The 19,607-nt window shown below is 40.2% G+C and overlaps 1 protein-coding gene across 1 annotated transcript in view; it reads left to right on the top strand.

The window, feature by feature from the left end:
• Positions 1-3,557, top strand: part of SH3YL1 (SH3 and SYLF domain containing 1) — a 35,984-nt gene extending 32,427 nt beyond the window's left edge. Inside the window, exon 10 of the mRNA XM_032430193.1 lies at positions 2,742-3,557. Within this exon, the coding sequence (XP_032286084.1) occupies positions 2,742-2,932 (191 nt within the window). The 3' untranslated portion in view covers positions 2,933-3,557. The remainder of the gene's footprint in view (positions 1-2,741) is intronic.
• The last annotated feature ends 16,050 nt before the right edge of the window (positions 3,558-19,607 follow it).

Below are 19,607 nucleotides of genomic sequence, written 5' to 3'. Positions count from 1 at the left end.
GACAAAAGTGAAATGCCCTGATAAGTCTAAGTTCAGTCTGCTGAACACAATTTAATACTTGCGTGGCTGCAGAGGGCCTTGGGGGATGAGGTCGGTGGTGATTCTGAGATTCGGATCTCGGCTCCTTGGACAGAGTGCTTCACACGCCACTTGAGCTTGATGTTCTGTGACGCAGCGGTGATGGGACGAGGGACAGGCTGAGCACACGGCAAGGGCTGGCACCTGTCATCACTGCGATCACCCTCTCGTGCATTTTCCTTTGTACCTGGTGCTATCGATGCACACGCATATGGCCGCGAAGATGGCTGTGACTTCCGGAACATTCCCTGATATTCACTAGGACTCCTCTGCTTGCTTCTTTGTATTATCCAAGGTGCTTGGAGACACGAGAGAGGAGGAGCTACTTGAGGGTTTTCATTAAGTTTGGTTGAAAGAGGTTGAGCTTTATGTATGGAGGTGATAAATATAATTATTGATGAGAAAATGATGTTAGGAATGATTTTTTTCCTCTAACATCACCTTACATTCCTCTGATTTAATGACAAAGGGGCCTGTCAGGAGGACTTGCTGTGTGTCCCGCAGTGCGGGACCCCCGCTGCTTGTCACACACACGGTCATGAGTGCTCATTAATGTGTCGGCTGTCACTCAGCTGGTTTTGATGATATCCAGACGTTATCAAAATTCTACACTTCTGTGATATTCTTTTAACCTTCTTCCTTGAAATTGATGGACTACAAGTAAATATAGTATAAGATATAAAAACAGGCAGAACATGTCTCTATGATAGAAAAAAATAATGACACCAGGAATCCCTCGAATGTAATTCTGTTAGTTGTTATTAGGGTTATTTCTTGAGGAGAACTCACAGAACCACGTGGCACATGCTTTTACAGAAGGAACTGCAGCACCATCTTGTGTGAACTACAAATTCCATGTTTTGGTCAACGTAGTGTAATTAAAGTCTTGACTTTTTATTTCTTACTGACAAGCCAAATTTGGTTTATCTTTTACTATTATAGTATTATAGGTTCAAATAAGTAACTGGTTTTTAGAATTCGGTTTATGTTCTCAGTGTATCTGCACTAAGATGCATTTAACAAGCGTCTAATTGCCTAACATGTGCACATAGTATGTGAAACAAATATAAAATTCCATGTAGCTGAATACACAGAAAGTATCTGTTTCTTTATATTTCTTATGATGTTATACAGTTTATAATATTTACTGTTTTTTACTCATATTAACTCCTCAATTCTCGAGGTATTTTTTTCCTAATACAATACGGACAATTCTACACATTGTGTTGAAACTCTTATTAAGCATATGCAGACGTACTTCTTGTGCTAATTTGAGTTTTATCTCTGTTTTGAGAGAAAGTATAAAGTAAGCACAGAAATGAAAACAGCCATGAAGCCTATGGAAAAAATGTCTGCTGATGAATCAGCAAAATTCGTCTGAGCTGGAACCCCAAAAACCAAAGGCTACAGAGCATGGTTTTTGTTTTGTTTTGTTTAACATTTTATTTTATTTTATTTTTCATCATGATAAGTGTACTCTTTAACCCCCATCCTCCTACCTATGTCCCCTCTGGTAACCATAGTTTGTTCTCTATAGTTAAAAGTCTGGGTCTGTTTCTTGGTTTGTGCGTATGTCTCTCTTTTTTTCTTCCTTTGCACATTTGTTTTGTTTCTTAAATGCCACCTATGAGTAAGATCATATGGTATTTGTCTTTCTCTGACTGACTTATTTCCCTTAGCATAATACTCTCTAGCTCTATCCTGGAGCATGGTTTTTCAATTAAATATTTTATGATACAATCGTGACTATAAATGTGTTTTTCTCTAACAGCTACAATTCATGAAAGCCATAATGACCATTCTATTAAAAGGGGAAAAAGGTAAATACAGTTGACTTTTGAACAACTTGGGACAGGGGGTTTAGGGGCACCAAACCCCATGCAGTTGAAAATCCACATATAACTTTTGATTCCCCCAAAACTTAACTACTAATAACCTATCATAGACCAAAAGCCTTAACAAAAGCATAAATAGTAGGTTAACACATATTTTGTATGTTACATGTATTATGTGCTGTATTCTTATAATAAATGAAGCTAGATAAAAGAAAATGTTATTAAGAAAATAAGGAGGGGGCACCTCGGTGGCTCAGTCGGTTAAGCGTCTGTCTTTGGCTCAGGTCATGATCTCGGGGTCCTGGGATCGAGTCCTGAATCAGGCTCCCTGCTCAGTGGGGAGCCTGCTTCTCCCTCTCCCTCTGCTGCTCCCCCTGCTTGTGCTCTCGCATGCTCTCTCTGTCAAATAAATTAATTAATTTAAAAAAAAAGAAAAGAAGGAGAAAATACATTTACAGCATCATACTGTTTATAAAAAAAAAAAATCCATGTATAAGTGCAGTTCACATCTGTATTGTTCAAGGGTTAGCTTGTAGTGTTATACGTTATTCAAAATTCAAACAATTATAACCACAAATATTTGCTAAATACATAGTTAAATATATAATAATATGCAGTTGGACTTGTATGGATTTAGGAAACGTTATTACCAAGCATTTGCTCTTTTTGAAGAAGAAGAACATAAGTCTAATAATATGATGAAAATCACACAGACCACATGCTCTAAGGCATTAGAATATTAAGTACTGAAGTTAATTTATATCTTACCTTCCCAGGTTTCCCATTAAAAATGTGAATAATTTAAATACTTTTGTTTGTTTGTTTTAGGCAAGTTGAACCCACCCATAGAAGTGACGGCATTATATTCTTTTGAAGGTCAGCAGCCAGGGGATTTGAATTTTCACGCTGGAGACAGAATCACAGTTATATCACAAACAGATTCACATTTCGATTGGTGGGAAGGGAAACTTCGAGGTCAAACTGGCATTTTTCCAGCCAACTATGTTACCTTGAATTAAAGTTTATATAATTTTCTTCTTTGAGAATTTTAAAACATTTATTTCTCCACTGACAGGATTTACTCTTCAGTTATGCAATGTGTAATATAAGTTTTAAAATACTGCTCTTTATTCTATAAACTTTTATCTAATATGTAAAAGATTTTTTTCTCTCTATAAATAGTTAACTTACATATCTTTAAATACTTTGTACTAATTTTATCACATATACTATTTAAAGTTAATATGCTCCAGTTCCTATGGTCACAGTCCTTTTGTGTTCATTTTCAAGCATCACTAAACCTGTGATTGGCTCTGTATATGGTAATTGCTTATTCTAATTTGAGAATCTTAAGGGTAGGGGCATGAATACCAACTCAGGTATTTCTATTTGCAAAGTGACTAGAGAAGAAGGAATCAGCTTAAGGAAGGTATTACATAATCCTTCTAGTTTTAGGGACAAGCTACGATATGAATCCTTAAAAATGATTGTTATTCCTTCAAAAATTACATATATGTATATTGGTAGCAGAAACATGCTGTTGCAAAGTTCAGCCACTCTGCATTAAACAAAGATAACATTAACTTTTCTTCTGCATGAGGTTATGTTTATTCATTTCTAGTAGGAGAATCAACTTATGTTGACATGGCCTAGTTGTCTCTAAATAAATGTTTTTTAAATGTAAGTTAATGTCTTGATTTTGTTTTTCTTAGTTTCTTTGTGTAAAGTAAGAGGCCCTGTGGTTGGCCTAAAGGTTAAAACCCACCACTGTGATTGGCTGCCTAACTTGTTTCTTCTTGGCTTTACGAATATGTACTTGACAAATACAATTGTAAAATATTTAAAGGTTACAGTGATGATTTGATACACATATACGCTGTGAAAGGGTTCCCATGGAGTGAATTAACACATCCATCCTTTTACATATTTACGTTTTTTTTTTTTTTGGTGAGAACACTAATGTTCTACTCTCTTAGCAAATCTCAATTATGTAATATAATATTATCAAATTTAGTCACCATGCTGTACATTAGACCCTGGAACTTGTTCCTCTTATACCTGGAAGTTTGTAGCCTTTGACCAGTATCTCTTAATTTCCCCCAACTCCCAGCCCCTGGTAACCACCACTCTACTCTCTGTTTCTGAGTTTGGCTTTTTCAGATTCCTGTGTAAGGGGGTCGTACAGTGTTTGGGTTTTACTGACTTATTTCACTTAGGAGAATAGTCCATCCGTATTGTCTCAAATTCCAGGATTTCCTTCTCTATGTTTATATTTCACGTTTCTTTATCCATTCATCTGTTAATGAACACTTAGGTTTTCATATGCAAACAGAGATAACTGTGTTGTCTCTTCCCAATGTGGCTGCGTTTTATTCATTCCCTAACTGGAAGCCTCTATCTCTTACTCCCCTTCACCCCTTTTCTTTCTTTTTCTTGCCTAATTGACCTTATATGACTTCCAGTACTGTGTTGAATAGAAGTGGCAAGAGTGAGCATCCTTGTTTGTACCTGATCCAGAGGAAAAGCTTTTACATTTTCACTGTTGAGTATGATGATAGCTGTGGGTTGGTCATATGTGTGCATGTTGTTTAATCTCCACATATTGATGAATTTTCCAGTTTTTATTCTTGTAATTGATTTCTACTCTTGTACCATTGTGTTCAGAAAAGATTCTTGATATGATTTCAGCCTTTTAAAATTTATTAAGACTTGGTTTGTGGCCTGGTCTGTCCTGGAGAACGTTGCATGTGCACTTGAGCAGAATGTGCATCCTGCTGCCATAAGATGGAATGTTCTGCATGTGTTTGTGGGTTCACCTGGTCTGACATGTAGCCCAAGTCTGGGGTTTCCTCACTGATTTTCCATCTGGATGATCCATTCATTGTTGTAAGTGGGGGATTGAAGTTCCCCACCCCCTGCCTCACTGCCCCCCACTATGACTGTATTGCTGTCTATTTCTCCCTTCAGGTCCATCAGTGTCTGCTTTATATATGTAGGGTGCTCTGGTGTTGGGTGCATAAATATTTACAATTGTTATATCTGCTTGATCATTTCACCCCTTTATCATTATGTATTGACCTTCTTTGTCTCATTATAGTTTTTAGCCTAAAGACTATTCTGCGTGACATAAGTATAGTGACTCCTGTGCTTTTTAGGTTTCCAATCCTCCACTCTTGGTCTGCTTGTGTCCTTACATCTGAAGTGAAGCTCACCTGGGTCTTTTGAAGTCCACTCAGTCACCTTATGTCTTTTGATTGGTGAATTTAGTCCATTTACATTTGAAGTAATTTTTACTATTAACACTTTGTTCATTGTTTTCTGGCTGTTTTGTAATTCTTTTGTTTCGCTTCTCTTGCCCTCCCCTTTTTGATGGTTTTCCATCATGTGTAGTATGCTTTGATTCCTTTCTCTTTGTCTTTGTGCATTTTCTATAGGTTTTTGCTTGTGGTTACCATGAGGCTTACACAAAACATCTTAGAGTTACAACTGTCAATTTTAAGCTGGTAACAACTTTGAATGCATATAAAAGCTTTTTTACACCCCCCCATTTTGTCTTTGATGTCACAATTTACATCTTTTTACATTGCATACCCATTAAAACTATTGTATAGTTAATACTTTTCTTTTAGTATTATACTAGAGTTACGTGATTTTTCCGCCACCATTACAGTATCAGAATATTCTGAATTTAACTATATAATTACCTTTACCAGAGAGTTGTATTTTTTTTTGTTTCCCTCATACTAATTAGTGCCGTTTCAGTTCAGCTTGAGAACTCCCTTTAATATTTCCTGTTAGGCTGTTTTAGTGGTGATGAATTCCTTCTGCTTTTGTTTGTCTGGGAAGCTCGTTCTCTCTCCTTCAGTTCTGAAGGACAACTTTGACAGGTAGAGTATTCTTGGTTGGCAGATGTTTTCTGTTTTGGGGCTTTTGTTTTTGTTTTTCCTGTCAGCACCTTGAATATATCACCCCAAGAATGACCTTCTGGCCTACAACACTTCTGCTGGAAAGTCTGCTGATAGTCTTACGGGGTTTCCATTCTACATAACAAGTTGCTTTTCTCTTGCTACTTTTAAGATTCTGTCCTTGTCTTTAATTTCTGGCAATTTTTTTTTTAAATTTTATTATGTTATGTTAGTCACCATACAATACATCATTAGTTTTTGATGTGGTGATCCACGATCCATTGTTTTCGTATAACACCCAGTGCTCCATGCAGTACGTGCCCTCCTTAATACCCATCACCGGGCTCACCAATCCCCCCTCCCCCCTCCCCTCTAAAACCCTGTTTGTTTCTCAGAGTCCATAGTCTCTCATGGTTCGTCTCCCCCTCTGATTTCCCCCCTTCATTTTTCCCTTCCTTCTCCTAATGTCCTCCATGCTATTCCTTATGTTCCACAAATAAGTGAAACCATATGATAATTGACTTTCTCCGCTTGACTTATAAATTTAACATAAAGTCTCTCAGTGCAGGACTCTTTAGATGTATCTTCTTTGGTACTCTCTGGATGTCTGTTTCTTTCCTCAGGTGAGGGATGTTTTCAACCATTATTTGTTTAAATAAGCATTCTGGGCCTTTACCTCTCTCTCCTTCTGGGACCACTCTAACACATCAGTTGGCCCACATAAAATTCCCTAATCTGTCTTCACTCTTTTTCATTCTTTTTGTCTCTACTTTTCTGACTGGATGACTTCTATTGCCCTGCCCTCAAATTTGCTGATTCTTCATTCTGCTCCATGTAGTCAGCTATTGAACCCCTCTATTGAATTTCTCAGTTCAATTATTGTATTCTTTGATGAGGAGAACAAAGGTAAATGAAACATAGATAAAATTAAATTTCCTTACAACTTGCAGCCCATTAACAAATACTTGAGACAAGCAGTGTATGATAATCCTCAAAGAATTCACAACTGTCTCAATGTAAATGCTTTGCTAGAGGCAAAAAGCAGCCTTAGCTGGACAAGAGCCACAACTCCAGGATCCTGTAAGTCCTCTTTAACATATGAAAATCCTTTTGAAAAGTTCCTTTGTCTTTACCCCACCAATTTAAAAGTGTGTAATCAATTGTTCCTCACAATCTCAGTGTAGTTCTTCCTGCCCATGGGTCCTGTCCCTGTGCTATAATAAAAACACCTTTTTGCACTGAAAATGTCTCAAGAATTCTTTCTTGACCACTCACTCCTGGACCCCACATCACATCATTCTTTTATTCTGTGATTTCTGTCTTATGTCTGCTTATATTTTCTATCTCTTTATTTAAATTTCCACTTTGTTCATCATTGCTCTCCTGCCTTCAGTGGGCATCTTTACAACTGTTATTTTGAACTTTCTATTGGGTACATAACAGATCTCCATTTTATTAAGTTCCATTTCTGGAGATTTATCTTGTTCTTTTCTTTGTAATATATTCCCCTGACTCTTCTTCATCTTCCCTGTCTCTGTTGTTTTCTGCACATTAGATAAAACAGCCCCCTCTCCCAGTCTTGATGGTCTCATGTAGGAGTTGAACTTTGTTACCTGAGCTCCAGGTTGTCTCTCAAAACTCTGTGGTTGTCCAAACTACCTACTTTGTTGTTAGTGACTTCCAGTGGTTGAGGATGTACCAACAACCACTAGTGTTTCTGAAGGGAAGATCACAGTCAGCACCTAGATGTAGGCTGATTGCAAGCTAGACCCTCAGGCAGCACTGAGAAAGCATGTAGTTAATCTCTTTCTGTGGAGAAACTGGGAGATTAAAGCATTTTTACCTGCTCCTTCTGCACTGAGCCTGGAGGTTTAGTGTGGGGTGGAAGGTACTCCTATGCCCACTTAAAAACTGCTTCTTTGTTTGCTACGGTCCTGTGGGACTCCTGAATGCAAGCCCTCTTGGCTATCTGAGGTAGGTGGCTTGGAGGTCCATCCTTCGAATGGCAGCTTTGAAAGCTGGGGTGCCTGAAGCATGAACAGTCTTCCAAAGAGATGCTTCGTTTTATTATTGCAATAAGCCAGAGGGAGCATGCAGGGCAAGTGTCCACTGGCTCCTCAGGGCCCCAGGGAGGATCACAGCCAGCACCTAGGTGTGTGCTAATTAGATGCAGCTTGTAAAGTATGCAGTCAAGTCTTTTCCAGGAAAGGGGAGCATGGGAGAACATGGGAGATGGGTGTTGTGCATGGTCCCTCCGAGCCGAGCCCTGGAGGGAATAGATGCCATGAGTGTTCATGCTCCCATTAAGAACTGCTTCTTGGTTTGCTACAGGGCTGTGAGCCTTATGAACATAAGCCACACTGGCTTTTAGAGCTCAGTGATTTGGCAACTCATCCTTTGGATGGCAGCCTTAAAGTTGGGTCATTTGATGTTTGGTCCCAAACCTTTGGTCTTCAGGGAGAAACTGGGAGTTGGGGGTTTCCCCTTGATAGCATGGTGTTGTGCCATGGAGTAGGGTTTATGGTAACAGTGTGTCTCAGCCTTTCCTGTTCTGCTGTGGATATTTCCTAGTTACCCAATGTGGAGGATTAATTTCTGGATTTCTCTCAGAGGGATTCCTCTATAAGTAGTTATGTGTTTAGTGCACCTGTGGGAGAAGGGAAATTCAGGAGCTTACCTGTGTTATCTTATTCCCTCTAATTTCTTCCATGAACTCCAAACTCATCTCCAACAGCTCTGTTTGGAAGGTAATAGCATCTCAAACCTAACTTGTCCAAAACTGAACTCTTTTTTTTTAAATTTGTTATGTTAATCAACATACATTACATCACTAGTTTTTGATGTAGTGTTCCATGATTCATTGTTTGTGTATAACACCCAGTGCTCCATGCAGTACATGCCCTCTTTAATACCCATCACCAGGCTAACCCATCCTCCCACCCCCCTCCCCTCTAGAACCCTCAGCTTGTTTTTCAGAGTCCATCGTCTCTCATGGTTCATCTCCCCCTCCGATTTCCCCTCCTTCATTCTTCCCCTCCTGCTACCTTCTTCTTCTTCTTTTTTTTTTTCTTAACATATATTGCATTATTTGTTTCAGAGGTACAGATCTGTGATTCAACAGTCTTGCACAATTCACAGCGCTCACCATAGCACATACCCTCCCCAGTGTCTATCACCCAGCCACCCCATCCCTCCCACCCCCCTCCACTCCAGCAACCCTCAGTTTGTTTCCTGAGATTAAGAATTCCTCATTATCAGTGAGGTCATATGATACATGTCTTTCTCTGATTGACTTTATTCGCTCAGCATAACACCCTCCAGTTCCATCCACGTCGTTGCAAATGGCAAGATCTCATTCCTTTTGATGGCTGCATAATATTCCATTGTATATATATACCACCTCTTCTTTATCCATTCATCTGTCGATGGACATCTTGGCTCTTTCCACAGTTTGGCTATTGTGGACATTGCTGCTATAAACATCGGGGTGCATGTACCCCTTCGGATCCCTACATTTGTATCTTTGGGGTAAATACTCAGCAGTGCAATTGCTGGATCGTATGGCAGCTCTATTTTCAACTTTTTGAGGAACCTCCATACTGTTTTCCAGAGTGGCTGCACCAGCTTGCATTCCCACCAACAGTGTAGGAGGGTTCCCCTTTCTCCGCATCCCCACCAACATCTGTTGTTTCCTGACTTGTTAATTTTAGCCATTCTGACTGGTGTGAGGTGGTATCTCATTGAGGTTTTGATTTGGATTTCCCTGATGCCGAGCGATGCTGAGCACTTTTTCATGTGTCTGTTGGCCATTTGGATGTCTTCTTTGGAAAAATGTCTGCTCATGTCTTCTGCCCATTTCTTGATTGAATCATTTGTTATTTGGGTGTTGAGTTTGATAAGTTCTTTATAGACTTCGGATACTAGCCCTTTATCTGATATGTCATTTGCAAATATCTTCTCCCATTCTGTCGGTTGTCTTTTGGTTTTGTTGACTGCTTCTTTTGCTGTGCAAAAGCTTTTTATCTTGATGAGGACCCAACAGTTCATTTTTGCCCTTGCTTCCCTTGCCTTTGGCGAAGTTTCTAGGAAGAAGTTGCTGCGGCTGAGGTCGAAGAGGTTGCTGCCTGTGTTCTCCTTTAGGATTTTGATGGACTCCTGTCTCACATTGAGGTCTTTCAACCATTTGGAGTCTACTTTTGTGTGTGGTGTAAGGAAATGGTCCAGTTTCATTCTTCTGCATGTGGCTGCCCAATTTTCCCAACACCATTTGTTGAAGAGACTGTCTTTTTTCCATTGGACATTCTTTCCTGCTTTGTCGAAGATTAGTTGACCATAGAGTTGAGGGCGCATTTCTGGGCTCTGTATTCTTTTTTTTTTTTTTTTTTTTTAAAGATTTTATTTATTTGCAAGAGAGAGAATGAGAGACAGAGAGCATGAGAGGGAGGAGGGTCAGAGGGAGAAGCAGACTCCCTGCTGAGCAGGGAGCCTGATGTGGGACTCGATCCCGGGACTCCGGGATCATGACCTGAGCCGAAGGCAGTTGCTTAACCAACTGAGCCACCCAGGCGCCCCTGGGGTCTCTATTCTGTTCCATTGATCTATGTGTCTGTTTTTGTGCCAGTACCATACTGTCTTGATGATGACAGCTTTGTAATAGAGCTGGAAGTCTGGAATTGTGATGCCGCCAGCTTTGCTTTTCTTTTTCAACATTCCTCTGGCTATTCGGGGTCTTTTCTGGTTCCATACAAATTTGAGGATTATTTGTTCCATTTCTTTGAAAAAAATGGATGGTATTTTGATGGGGATTGCATTGAATGTGTAGATTGCTCTAGGTAGCATTGACATCTCCACAATATTTGTTCTTCCAATCCATAAGCATGGAACGTTTTTCCATTTCTTTGTGTCTTCCTCAATTTCTTTCATGAGTATTTTATAGTTTTCTGAGTACAGATCCTTTGCCTCTTTGGTTAGATTTATTCCTAGGTATCTTCTGGTTTTGGGTGCAATTGTAAATGGGATCGACTCCTTAATTTCTCTTTCTTCTGTCTTGTTGTTGGTGTATAGGAATGCCACTGATTTCTGTGCATTGATTTTATATCCTGCCACTTGACTGAATTCCTGTATAAGTTCTAGCAGTTTGAGGGTGGAGTCTTTTGGGTTTTCCGCATAAAGTACCATATCATCTGCAAAGAGTGAAAGTTTGACTTCTTCTTTGCCGATTTGGATGCCTTTTATTTCTTTATGTTGTCTGATTGCTGTGGCTAGGACTTCTAATATTATGTTGAATAGCAGTGGTGATAGTGGACATCCCTGCCGCGTTCCTGACCTTGGGGGAAAAGCTCTCAGTTTTTCCCCATTGAGAATGATATTTGCTGTAGGTTTTTCATAGATGGCTTTTATGATATTGAGGTATGTACCCTCTATCCCTATACTCTGAAGAGTTTTGATCAAGAAAGGATGCTGTACTTTGTCAAATGCTTTTTCTGCATCTATTGACAGGATCATATGGTTCTTGTTCTTTCTTTTGTTAATGTATTGTATCGCGTTGATTGATTTGCGGATGTTGAACCAACCTTGCAGCCCAGGGATAAATCCCACTTGGTCGTGGTGAATAATCCTTTTAATGTACTGTTGGTTCCCATTGGCTAGTATTTTGGTGAGAATTTTTGCATCCATGTTCATCAAGGATATTGGTCTGTAATTCTCCTTTTTGATGGGGTCTTTGACTGGTTTGGGGATCAAGGTAATGGTGGCCTCATAAAACGAGTTTGGAAGTTTTCCTTCCATTTCTATTTTTTGGAACAGTTTCAAAAGTATAGGTATTAATTCTTCTTGAAATGTTTGGTGGAATTCCCCTGGGAAGCCATCTGGCCCTGGGCTTTTGTTTTTTGGGAGATTTTTTTTTTTTTTTTAAAGATTTTATTTATTTATTTGTAAGAGACAGAGAGAGAGAGAGAGAGGCAGGCTCCCCGCTGAGCAGGGAGCCTGATGCGGGACTCAATCCCAGGACCCTGGGATCATGACCTGAGCCGAAGGCAGACGCTTAACCATCTGAGCCACCCAGGCACCCCCTTGTTTTTTGGGAGATTTTTGATGACTGCTTCAATTTCCTTAGTGGTTATAGGTCAGTTCAGGTTTTATATTTCTTCCTGGTTCAGTTTTGGTAGTTGATACATCTCTAGGAATGCATCCATTTCTTCCAGGTTATCCAATTTGCTGGCATAGAGTTGCTCATAATATGTTCTTATATTTGTTTGTATTTCTTTGGTCTTGGTTGTGATCTCTCCTCTTTCATTCATGATTTTGTTGATCTGGGTCATTTCTCTTTTCTTTTCGATAAGTCTGGCCAGGGGTTTATCAATCTTGTTAATTCTCTCAAAGAACCAGCTCCTAGTTTCATTGATCTGTTCTACTGTTCTTTTGGTGTCTATTTCATTGATTTCTGCTCTGATCTTTATTATTTCTCTTCTCCTGCTGGGTTTAGGCTTTATTTGCTGTTTTTTCTCCAGCTCCTTTAGGTGTAGGGTTAGGTTGTGTATTTGAGACCTTTCTTGTTTCTTGAAAAAGGCTTGTATTGCTATATACTTTCCTCTCAGGACTGCCTTTGCTGCATCCCAAATATTTTGAACAGCTGTGTTTTCATTTTCATTGGTTTCCATGAATTTTTTAAATTATTCTTTAATTTACTTGTTGACCCATTCATTCTTTAGTAGGATGCTCTTTAGCCTCCATGTATTTGAGTTCTTTCTGACTTTCCTCTGGTGATTGAGTTCTAGTTTCAAAGCATTGTGGTCTGAAAATATGCAGGGAATGATCCCAATCTTTTGGTACCGGTTGAGACCTGATTTGTGACCTAGGGTGTGATCGATTCTGGAGAATGTTCCATGGGCACTTGAGAAGAATGTGTATTCCGTTGCTTTGGGATGGAATGTTCTGAATATGTCTGTGAAGTCCATTTGGTCCAGTGTGTTATTTAAAGTCTTTATTTCCTTGTTGATCTTTTGATTAGATGATCTGTCCATTTCAGTGAGGGGGGTGTTAAAGTCCCCCACTATTATTATATTGTTGTCGATGTGTTTCTTTGCTTTTGTTATTAATTGCCTTATATAATTGGCTGCTCCCATGTTAGGGGCATAGATATTTACAATTGTGAGATGTTCTTGTTGGATAGACCCTTTAAGTAGGATATAGTGTCCTTCCTCATCTCTTACCACAGTCTTTGGTTTAAAATCTAATTTGTCTGATATAAGGATTGCCACCCCAGCTTTCTTTTGGTGTCCATTAGCATGGTAAATGGTTTTCCACCCCCTCGCTTTCAATCTGGGGGTGTCTTTGGGTCTAAAATGAGTCTCTTGCAGACAGCATATCGATGGGTCTTGTTTTTTGATCCAGTCTGATAGCCTGTGTCTTTTGATTGGGGCATTTAGCCCATTTACATTCAGGGTAACTATTGAAAGATAGGAGTTCAGTGCCATTGTATTGCCTGTAAAGTGACTGTTACTGTATATTGTTTGTGTTCCTTTCTGGTCTATGTTGCTTTTAGGCTCTCTCTTTGCTTAGAGGACCCCTTTCAATATTTGTTGTAGGGCTGGTTTCGTGTTTGCAAATTCCTTTAGTTTTTGTTTGTCCTGGAAGCTTTTTATCTCTCCTTCAATTTTCAATGACAGCCTAGCTGGATATAGTATTCTTGGCTGCATATTTTTCTCATTTAGTGCTCTGAATATGTCCTGCCAGTCCTTTCTGGCCTGCCAGGTCTCTGTGGATAAGTCTGTTGCCAATCTAATGTTTCTACCATTGTAGGTTACATATCTCTTCTCCCGAGCTGCTTTCAGGATTTTCTCTTTGTCTCTGAGACTCGTAAGTTTTACTATTAGATGTCGGGGTGTTGACCTATTTTTATTGATTTTGAGAGGGGTTCTCTGTGCTTCCTGGATTTTGATGCCTGTTTCCTTCCCCAAATTAGGGAAGTTCTCTGCTATAATTTGCTCCATTATACCTTCTGCCCCTCTCTCTCTTTCTTCTTCTTCTGGGATCCCAATTATTCTAATGTTGTTTCGTCTTATGGTATCGTTTATCTCTCGAATTCTGCCCTCGTGATCCAGTAGTTGTTTATCTCTCTTTTTCTCAGCTTCTTTATTTTCCATCATTTGGTCTTCTATCTCACTGATTCTTTCTTCTGCCTCATTTATCCTAGCAGTTAGCGCCCCCATATTTGATTGCACCTCATTGATAGCCTTTTTGATTTCTACTTGGTTCGATTTTAGTTCTTTTACTTCTCCAGAAAGGGTTTCTCTAATAACTTCCATGTTTTTTTCAAGCCCAGCTAGTATCTTTAAAGTGATGATTCTGAACTCTAGATCTGACATCGTACTAATGTCCGTATTGAGTAGGTCCCTGGCAGTCGGTACTACCTCTTGTTCTTTTTGTTGAGGTGATTTTTTCCGTCTTGTCATTTTGTGCAGAGCAGAATAGATTAATGAGAGAACAAAATGCTAGCAGGGTAACAACGTCCCCAGAAAATATACTCTAAACAAATCAGAAAAGACCTGAAGCAGTGGGAAAAGAAAGGGAAAGAGAGAAAATAGAAAAGGAAAGAAAAAAAGAAAAAAGAAAAAGATAAAGATAAAAACAAACAAAAGCAGAACAAAACAAAACAAAACAAAAACAGAATGTGATCAAATATGATCAGGCTGGATTATAGATCAGTGCCACACACTAGATTTTGGGTGTATTTTGGTCTGTTAAAAGAAAGTCCCTCCCAAAATTTTAAAGAAAGAAAAACTTATATATGTACAAAAATAAGGGTTGATATGATGAAGGGATGGAATATGACTGTAAAGATGGAAATTATAAAAATTTTTTTTAAAAAAGGATTTGATAAGTTGTTTGAAAAAAGAAAGAAGAGGATTAAAAAAAAAAAAAAAAAAGGGAGAGAATGTGATCAGGCAGGGGAGTAGAAAAAAACCATACACTAGAGATTTAGATTATATTTTGATCTGTTAGAAGAAACTATCTCAAGATTTTAAAGAGAGAACAACTTATCTATATATGCCAAAAATATGGGTAACTACTATGAAGGGATAGAATATGACTTTAAAAATGAAAAATAAAAATGTTTTTTTTTTTTAAAAAAAAGGGATTGATGTTGGTTGAAAAAGGGAAAAAGAAAAATTCAAAAAAAAGAAAAAAGGAAAAAAGAAAAAAAGTTAAAAAAAGAAAAATAATAATTAACTTTGAAAGACTAAAGAATCATGGTAAAAAAGCCATGAATTCTATGTGCAGTATTCCCCTAGCGCTGGAGTTCTGCCATTCTCATTGATCGATAAACTTGGTCTTGGCTGGCTGTTCTCGCTGATCTCCTGGGGGAGGGGCCTGTTGCCGTGGTTCCCAAATGTCTTTGCCGGAGGCGGAATTGCCCCGCCCTTGCCGGTCCGGGCTAAGTAATCTGCTCGGGTTTGCTCTCCGGAGCTTTTGTTCCCTGCAAGCTTTCCGTACAGCTTTGGAGGCGGAGAGTGAAAATGGCGGCCTCCCAGTCTCCGCCCCGGAGGAGCCGAGAACTCGGGGTCCCGCTCCTCAGCGAGCCCCCAGAGAAAAGCAGTCAGTCACTCCCGTCTCCCCGGTCTCCGGCCGCACTCCGTGCTCACCCGGCCTGTGACCGCGCCTTTCTATCTGGCACCCGACCCCGGGTGGAGTCTCCAAACCCAGCAGATCCCCGCGGTGCGCTCCCGCACCTCTCCTCCCGGGGGAAGAAGGTGAGTCTCCCCGGATCTGCCGCTTGTTGGGTCCCTGCTGGAGGAGCAGTGGCCCGACTGTGCCGCGGATCACGGTCTATGACAACCCCGAGCTGAGAGCCCGCGCCTGGGCTCCGTCTCTGCAGCCGGCTTCCCCGCTCCGATCCCTGGGAGCTCTGCTGCACTCAGGCACCCCCGGTCTTTCTGTGACCCCGAGGGTCCTGAGACCACACTGTCCCGCGAGGGTTCCACCCCCCACTTCGCCACCAGAGTGACGTCCCTCAGCGGAGCCGACTCTAAAAGTCCCGATTTTGTGCTCCGCGGCTCTATCACTTGCCAGAAGCGGCCGACGGAGGCCCCTCCCCCGCCGTCTATGCTCCCGAATATCGCCTCGGATTCACTTCTCCGCACGTCCTACCTTCCAGAAAGTGGTCGCTTTTCTGTTTAGAGAGTTGTTGCTATTCTTTTCTTCGATCTCCTGTTGAGTTTGTAGGTGTTCAGAATGGTTTGACCCCTATCCAGCTGAATTCCTGGGACCAGACGAAATCCAGGTGTCCTACTCCCCGCCATCTTGCTCCGCCCCCCAAAACTGAACTCTTGTTTTCCCCTTTACTAGGCCTGATCCTCCCTCAACATTCCTTCTTAGTCAATGGGAATTCCATTCATCCATTTCCTTCGGCCACAGTGTTACTTAGGAGCCATTCTTGACTCTTCTTTTTATCTTGCACTCTACCAAACTCACCTGTATCCCCACTGTAAATTAGGCCACTGTCAGCTCAACCCTAGACTTTTGTAACAGTCTTCAGTAGGGATTCCTTGCTTTAACACAGCAGCCAAAAAAATCCTCTTAAGAGTAGTGCCCTCCCTCTCCAGGTTTTCATCCCACTATGCTCTCTTGATAGCCTCACATTATACACACATTAACCTTTTTTTATGATGCAATTCTGAAGATATGGAAAAAAAGAATAAAGACCCACATTATTGTCACCCAGCAAGAAATAAAACCAAGTGTCCTCCTCCACCCTTCCTAATCGCCCCTCCTCTTCTTCCTCAAAGGTCAGCATCATCCTGAGCTTGTGGATTACTAGTTCTATACATTGCTTTATGTTTTTGTTGTGTATGTATGTGTCCCCAGGCACTATGTGCTATTGTCTTACATACTTGTAAGTGTACAAAATTTAAACTTTTAAACTTATAAAGATGATACAGTATTCATTTGCCAATGAATTATCATAAACAAACTATGATGTATACATTCAAAGATGTAAAGGTAAAGAAATTACGGTATATACATACAATGGAATATTGGTCATAAAAAAGAATGAAATCTTGCCATTTGCAATGATGTGGATGGAACTAGAGGGTATTATTCTAAGCAAAATAAGTCAGTCAGAGAAAGACAAATACCATATGATCTCACTCATATGTGGAATTTAGGAAACAACACGGATGAACACGGAGGGGGAAAGGGAGAGGAAAACCATAAAACAGAGTCTTTACTACAGAAAACAAACTGAGGGTTGCTGGAGGGAGTAGTGGGGGACAGGGGAAATGGGTGATGGGGATGAAAGAGGACACTTGTGATGAGCACCAGGGGTATGTAAGTGACAAATCACTAGATTTTGTCCCTGAAACTAATACCACACCATATGTTGACTAACTGGAATTTAAATAAAAACTTGAAACCACAAAAAAAAAAAAAAAAAAAAGGATAAGGTGCAGAATTTCAGCAGAAAGTTGACATAATAGGAGAAAACTAAATGGAAAACTTGGAATTGAAAAGAAAATAACCCAAGAAGACAAAGAATAGATTGAACAGTAACTTAGACACAGCAAAAAGAGAATCACTGTACTGAAGTTCAGAAACATACGCTCAGTCTAAAGTGCAGGAAAGACCCGTCTGTGTGCTCATTTCTCACAGCACACTAACTGGATGGCAAGACGCGATGGCACATTTGAGATGCGAGTGTTGTAACAACTCTTCTCACTGCTTTCTTTGCAGGTTTCCCTGGCTGTTCTTTCTGTTTATTTCCACATGTGAACTTTACAATCAACTTGACTATCTCCAGAAAAAAGACTTAATATATTTTTAGTGGAATTGTGTTAAATTCATATATTGACATAAGGAAAATTGGTATCCTTATGATTCTCAGTTGTCCAAAGCAAGGACAAAGGACATCTCTCCATTTGTTCAAGTCTAATTTTGTTGTTTTTAGGAATCTTTTAAAGTGCCCTCATGTGTAACTTGCATATTTCATGTTAAGTTTACATCTTGGCACTTAATCATTACTGTGGATATTTTAATTTGTCATCTACCTACTTTAATTACATCACCCACACCACTCACTGCAAAGTGCTTTGGTGGAGAGACCAGGTGCTGTCCCTCCGTCTGTTTACAGTGCCCAGCACAGCGGTCTGTTATTGAAGGAGCTTCTATTTCTCAACTGAGCAAACAGAGAGAAGAGAGAGGAAAATTAGAGTGTGCCAAGGTTTCCATGCTTTTACAAAGACCTAGAATCTAAAACACTCTTCTGATCTGTAGTCTATATTGAAAAGAATTAAACCAAATCCTCCAACCATGAAGATGTTTTACATTTTAGACTTCACTAAAAGTCGACTTTTGTAAAAAGATAAACATTTTCTCATCCAAAATGCTCACGAGCATTTCTTCAGTATTACCCACAATTTGGAAACTTTACTGAAGGTTTCAATTAGAATTAAAAACACTTAAAAAAAAAACCTACAACCTAGAGGCACTAAACACTTTGAATTTTCCTTTGCCAGCTGTGGTATAAAACACGCATTTCCCATTACTCTGTCTTAAATTTCAGCATTCTCAACTTCCTACTTATTTGATTACCAAAATACTCTAAGTTCCCACTCAGTTGGTTAGGGCTTTTGAAACCGAATTGCACGCTGTCCATCAGAGCTGCAAACATTTACAAAGATTGTAATGAATGTTAGCAACTATTTCCCAAATGTTTCCAGTATCACCAGGCCAATTCTTTTTGCAGGACTGTCTTAATTTTGTTTAAATGTAGTTTACCTTACTGCTGCTAGGAAAGTTAAAATGAGGCCACAGGATTTCCTGAAAACATCTCCAACAGAGTAACTAACTGCAATCAGTCAGTTAGGTAACAGAGACTGCCGTCCAGATCAAATGGGCAACCAGCTGCGGCCCCTCCTGCTCCCTGCTGTGAGAACGGCTGGTCCAGGAACTTGGGACAGTGACGTAATTTCCACCCAAAAGTCAGATCACTCCGCCTAAAACTGAGGCAAGTTTGAAATCTGTCTTGGAATTTATTAGATGGCTGCCTTTTCCAAAACTTTGAACTGTGAATATTGGCCTCAGGCCAGATCCCTCACTTCCTTTGACATGGTCTGTGGGCAGACAGTGGACGTTGGGGTGTTGGCCCACCACACATCATGCCTGGCAAATGACTCACTACAACAGTTTAGAAATTCACTCTGTGTCTCCTGAAAATACCTGCTTTGCAGGATTATGAAGAGTGCATGAGCAAAGAGGCCAAGTGTCTGGCACTTATGTGTGTTCGGTAAGTAAAAAGCTCATGAATATTAGCTCAAAGAGTATTAGCAGGTACTAGTCTATTTCTTTGCCACCAGAAGAATCCCAGGTGCACTGGCTAACCAACTTTTTCAACTATTCACTTGCACTGACAGTTTGGATAAGATATATTGAAAAGGGAAGAAACAATTCTATTCTGCTCCAAGTGTGTTGGCATACGTGTGCAGAAGATGGCCCCGCTCATGCAGATGCACACAGGGCTGTTTCCTCTGGGTCTGATCACAAGACCTCCTTGGAATACAAGTGTGCAAGCCTGAGTCCTTCCCACGGTTCTTGCCTACAGGTTCCTCCCTCTACTTGATGGTATAGCCCTGTGAGAATGAGGCTTCCAGCCCAAAGAGGCTCACACCAGCCAGGGCCACCTCCATTGGAAGGAGCTCCTCTTCCCACCTGTTCTAGCAGCCTCAGCGGGCCAGAAAACTTGGTTGAGTACAGCTGCAAGTGGGGGAAGACTCTCAGAGTTAACAGGGTG

This window comes from Phoca vitulina, unplaced genomic scaffold (genome assembly GCF_004348235.1).
Source record: "Phoca vitulina isolate PV1807 unplaced genomic scaffold, GSC_HSeal_1.0 scaffold42, whole genome shotgun sequence".
Lineage (NCBI taxonomy): Eukaryota > Metazoa > Chordata > Mammalia > Carnivora > Phocidae > Phoca > Phoca vitulina.
The sequence above is the reverse complement of the archived record's forward strand: the minus strand, read 5'-3'. Positions and strand labels throughout refer to the sequence as shown.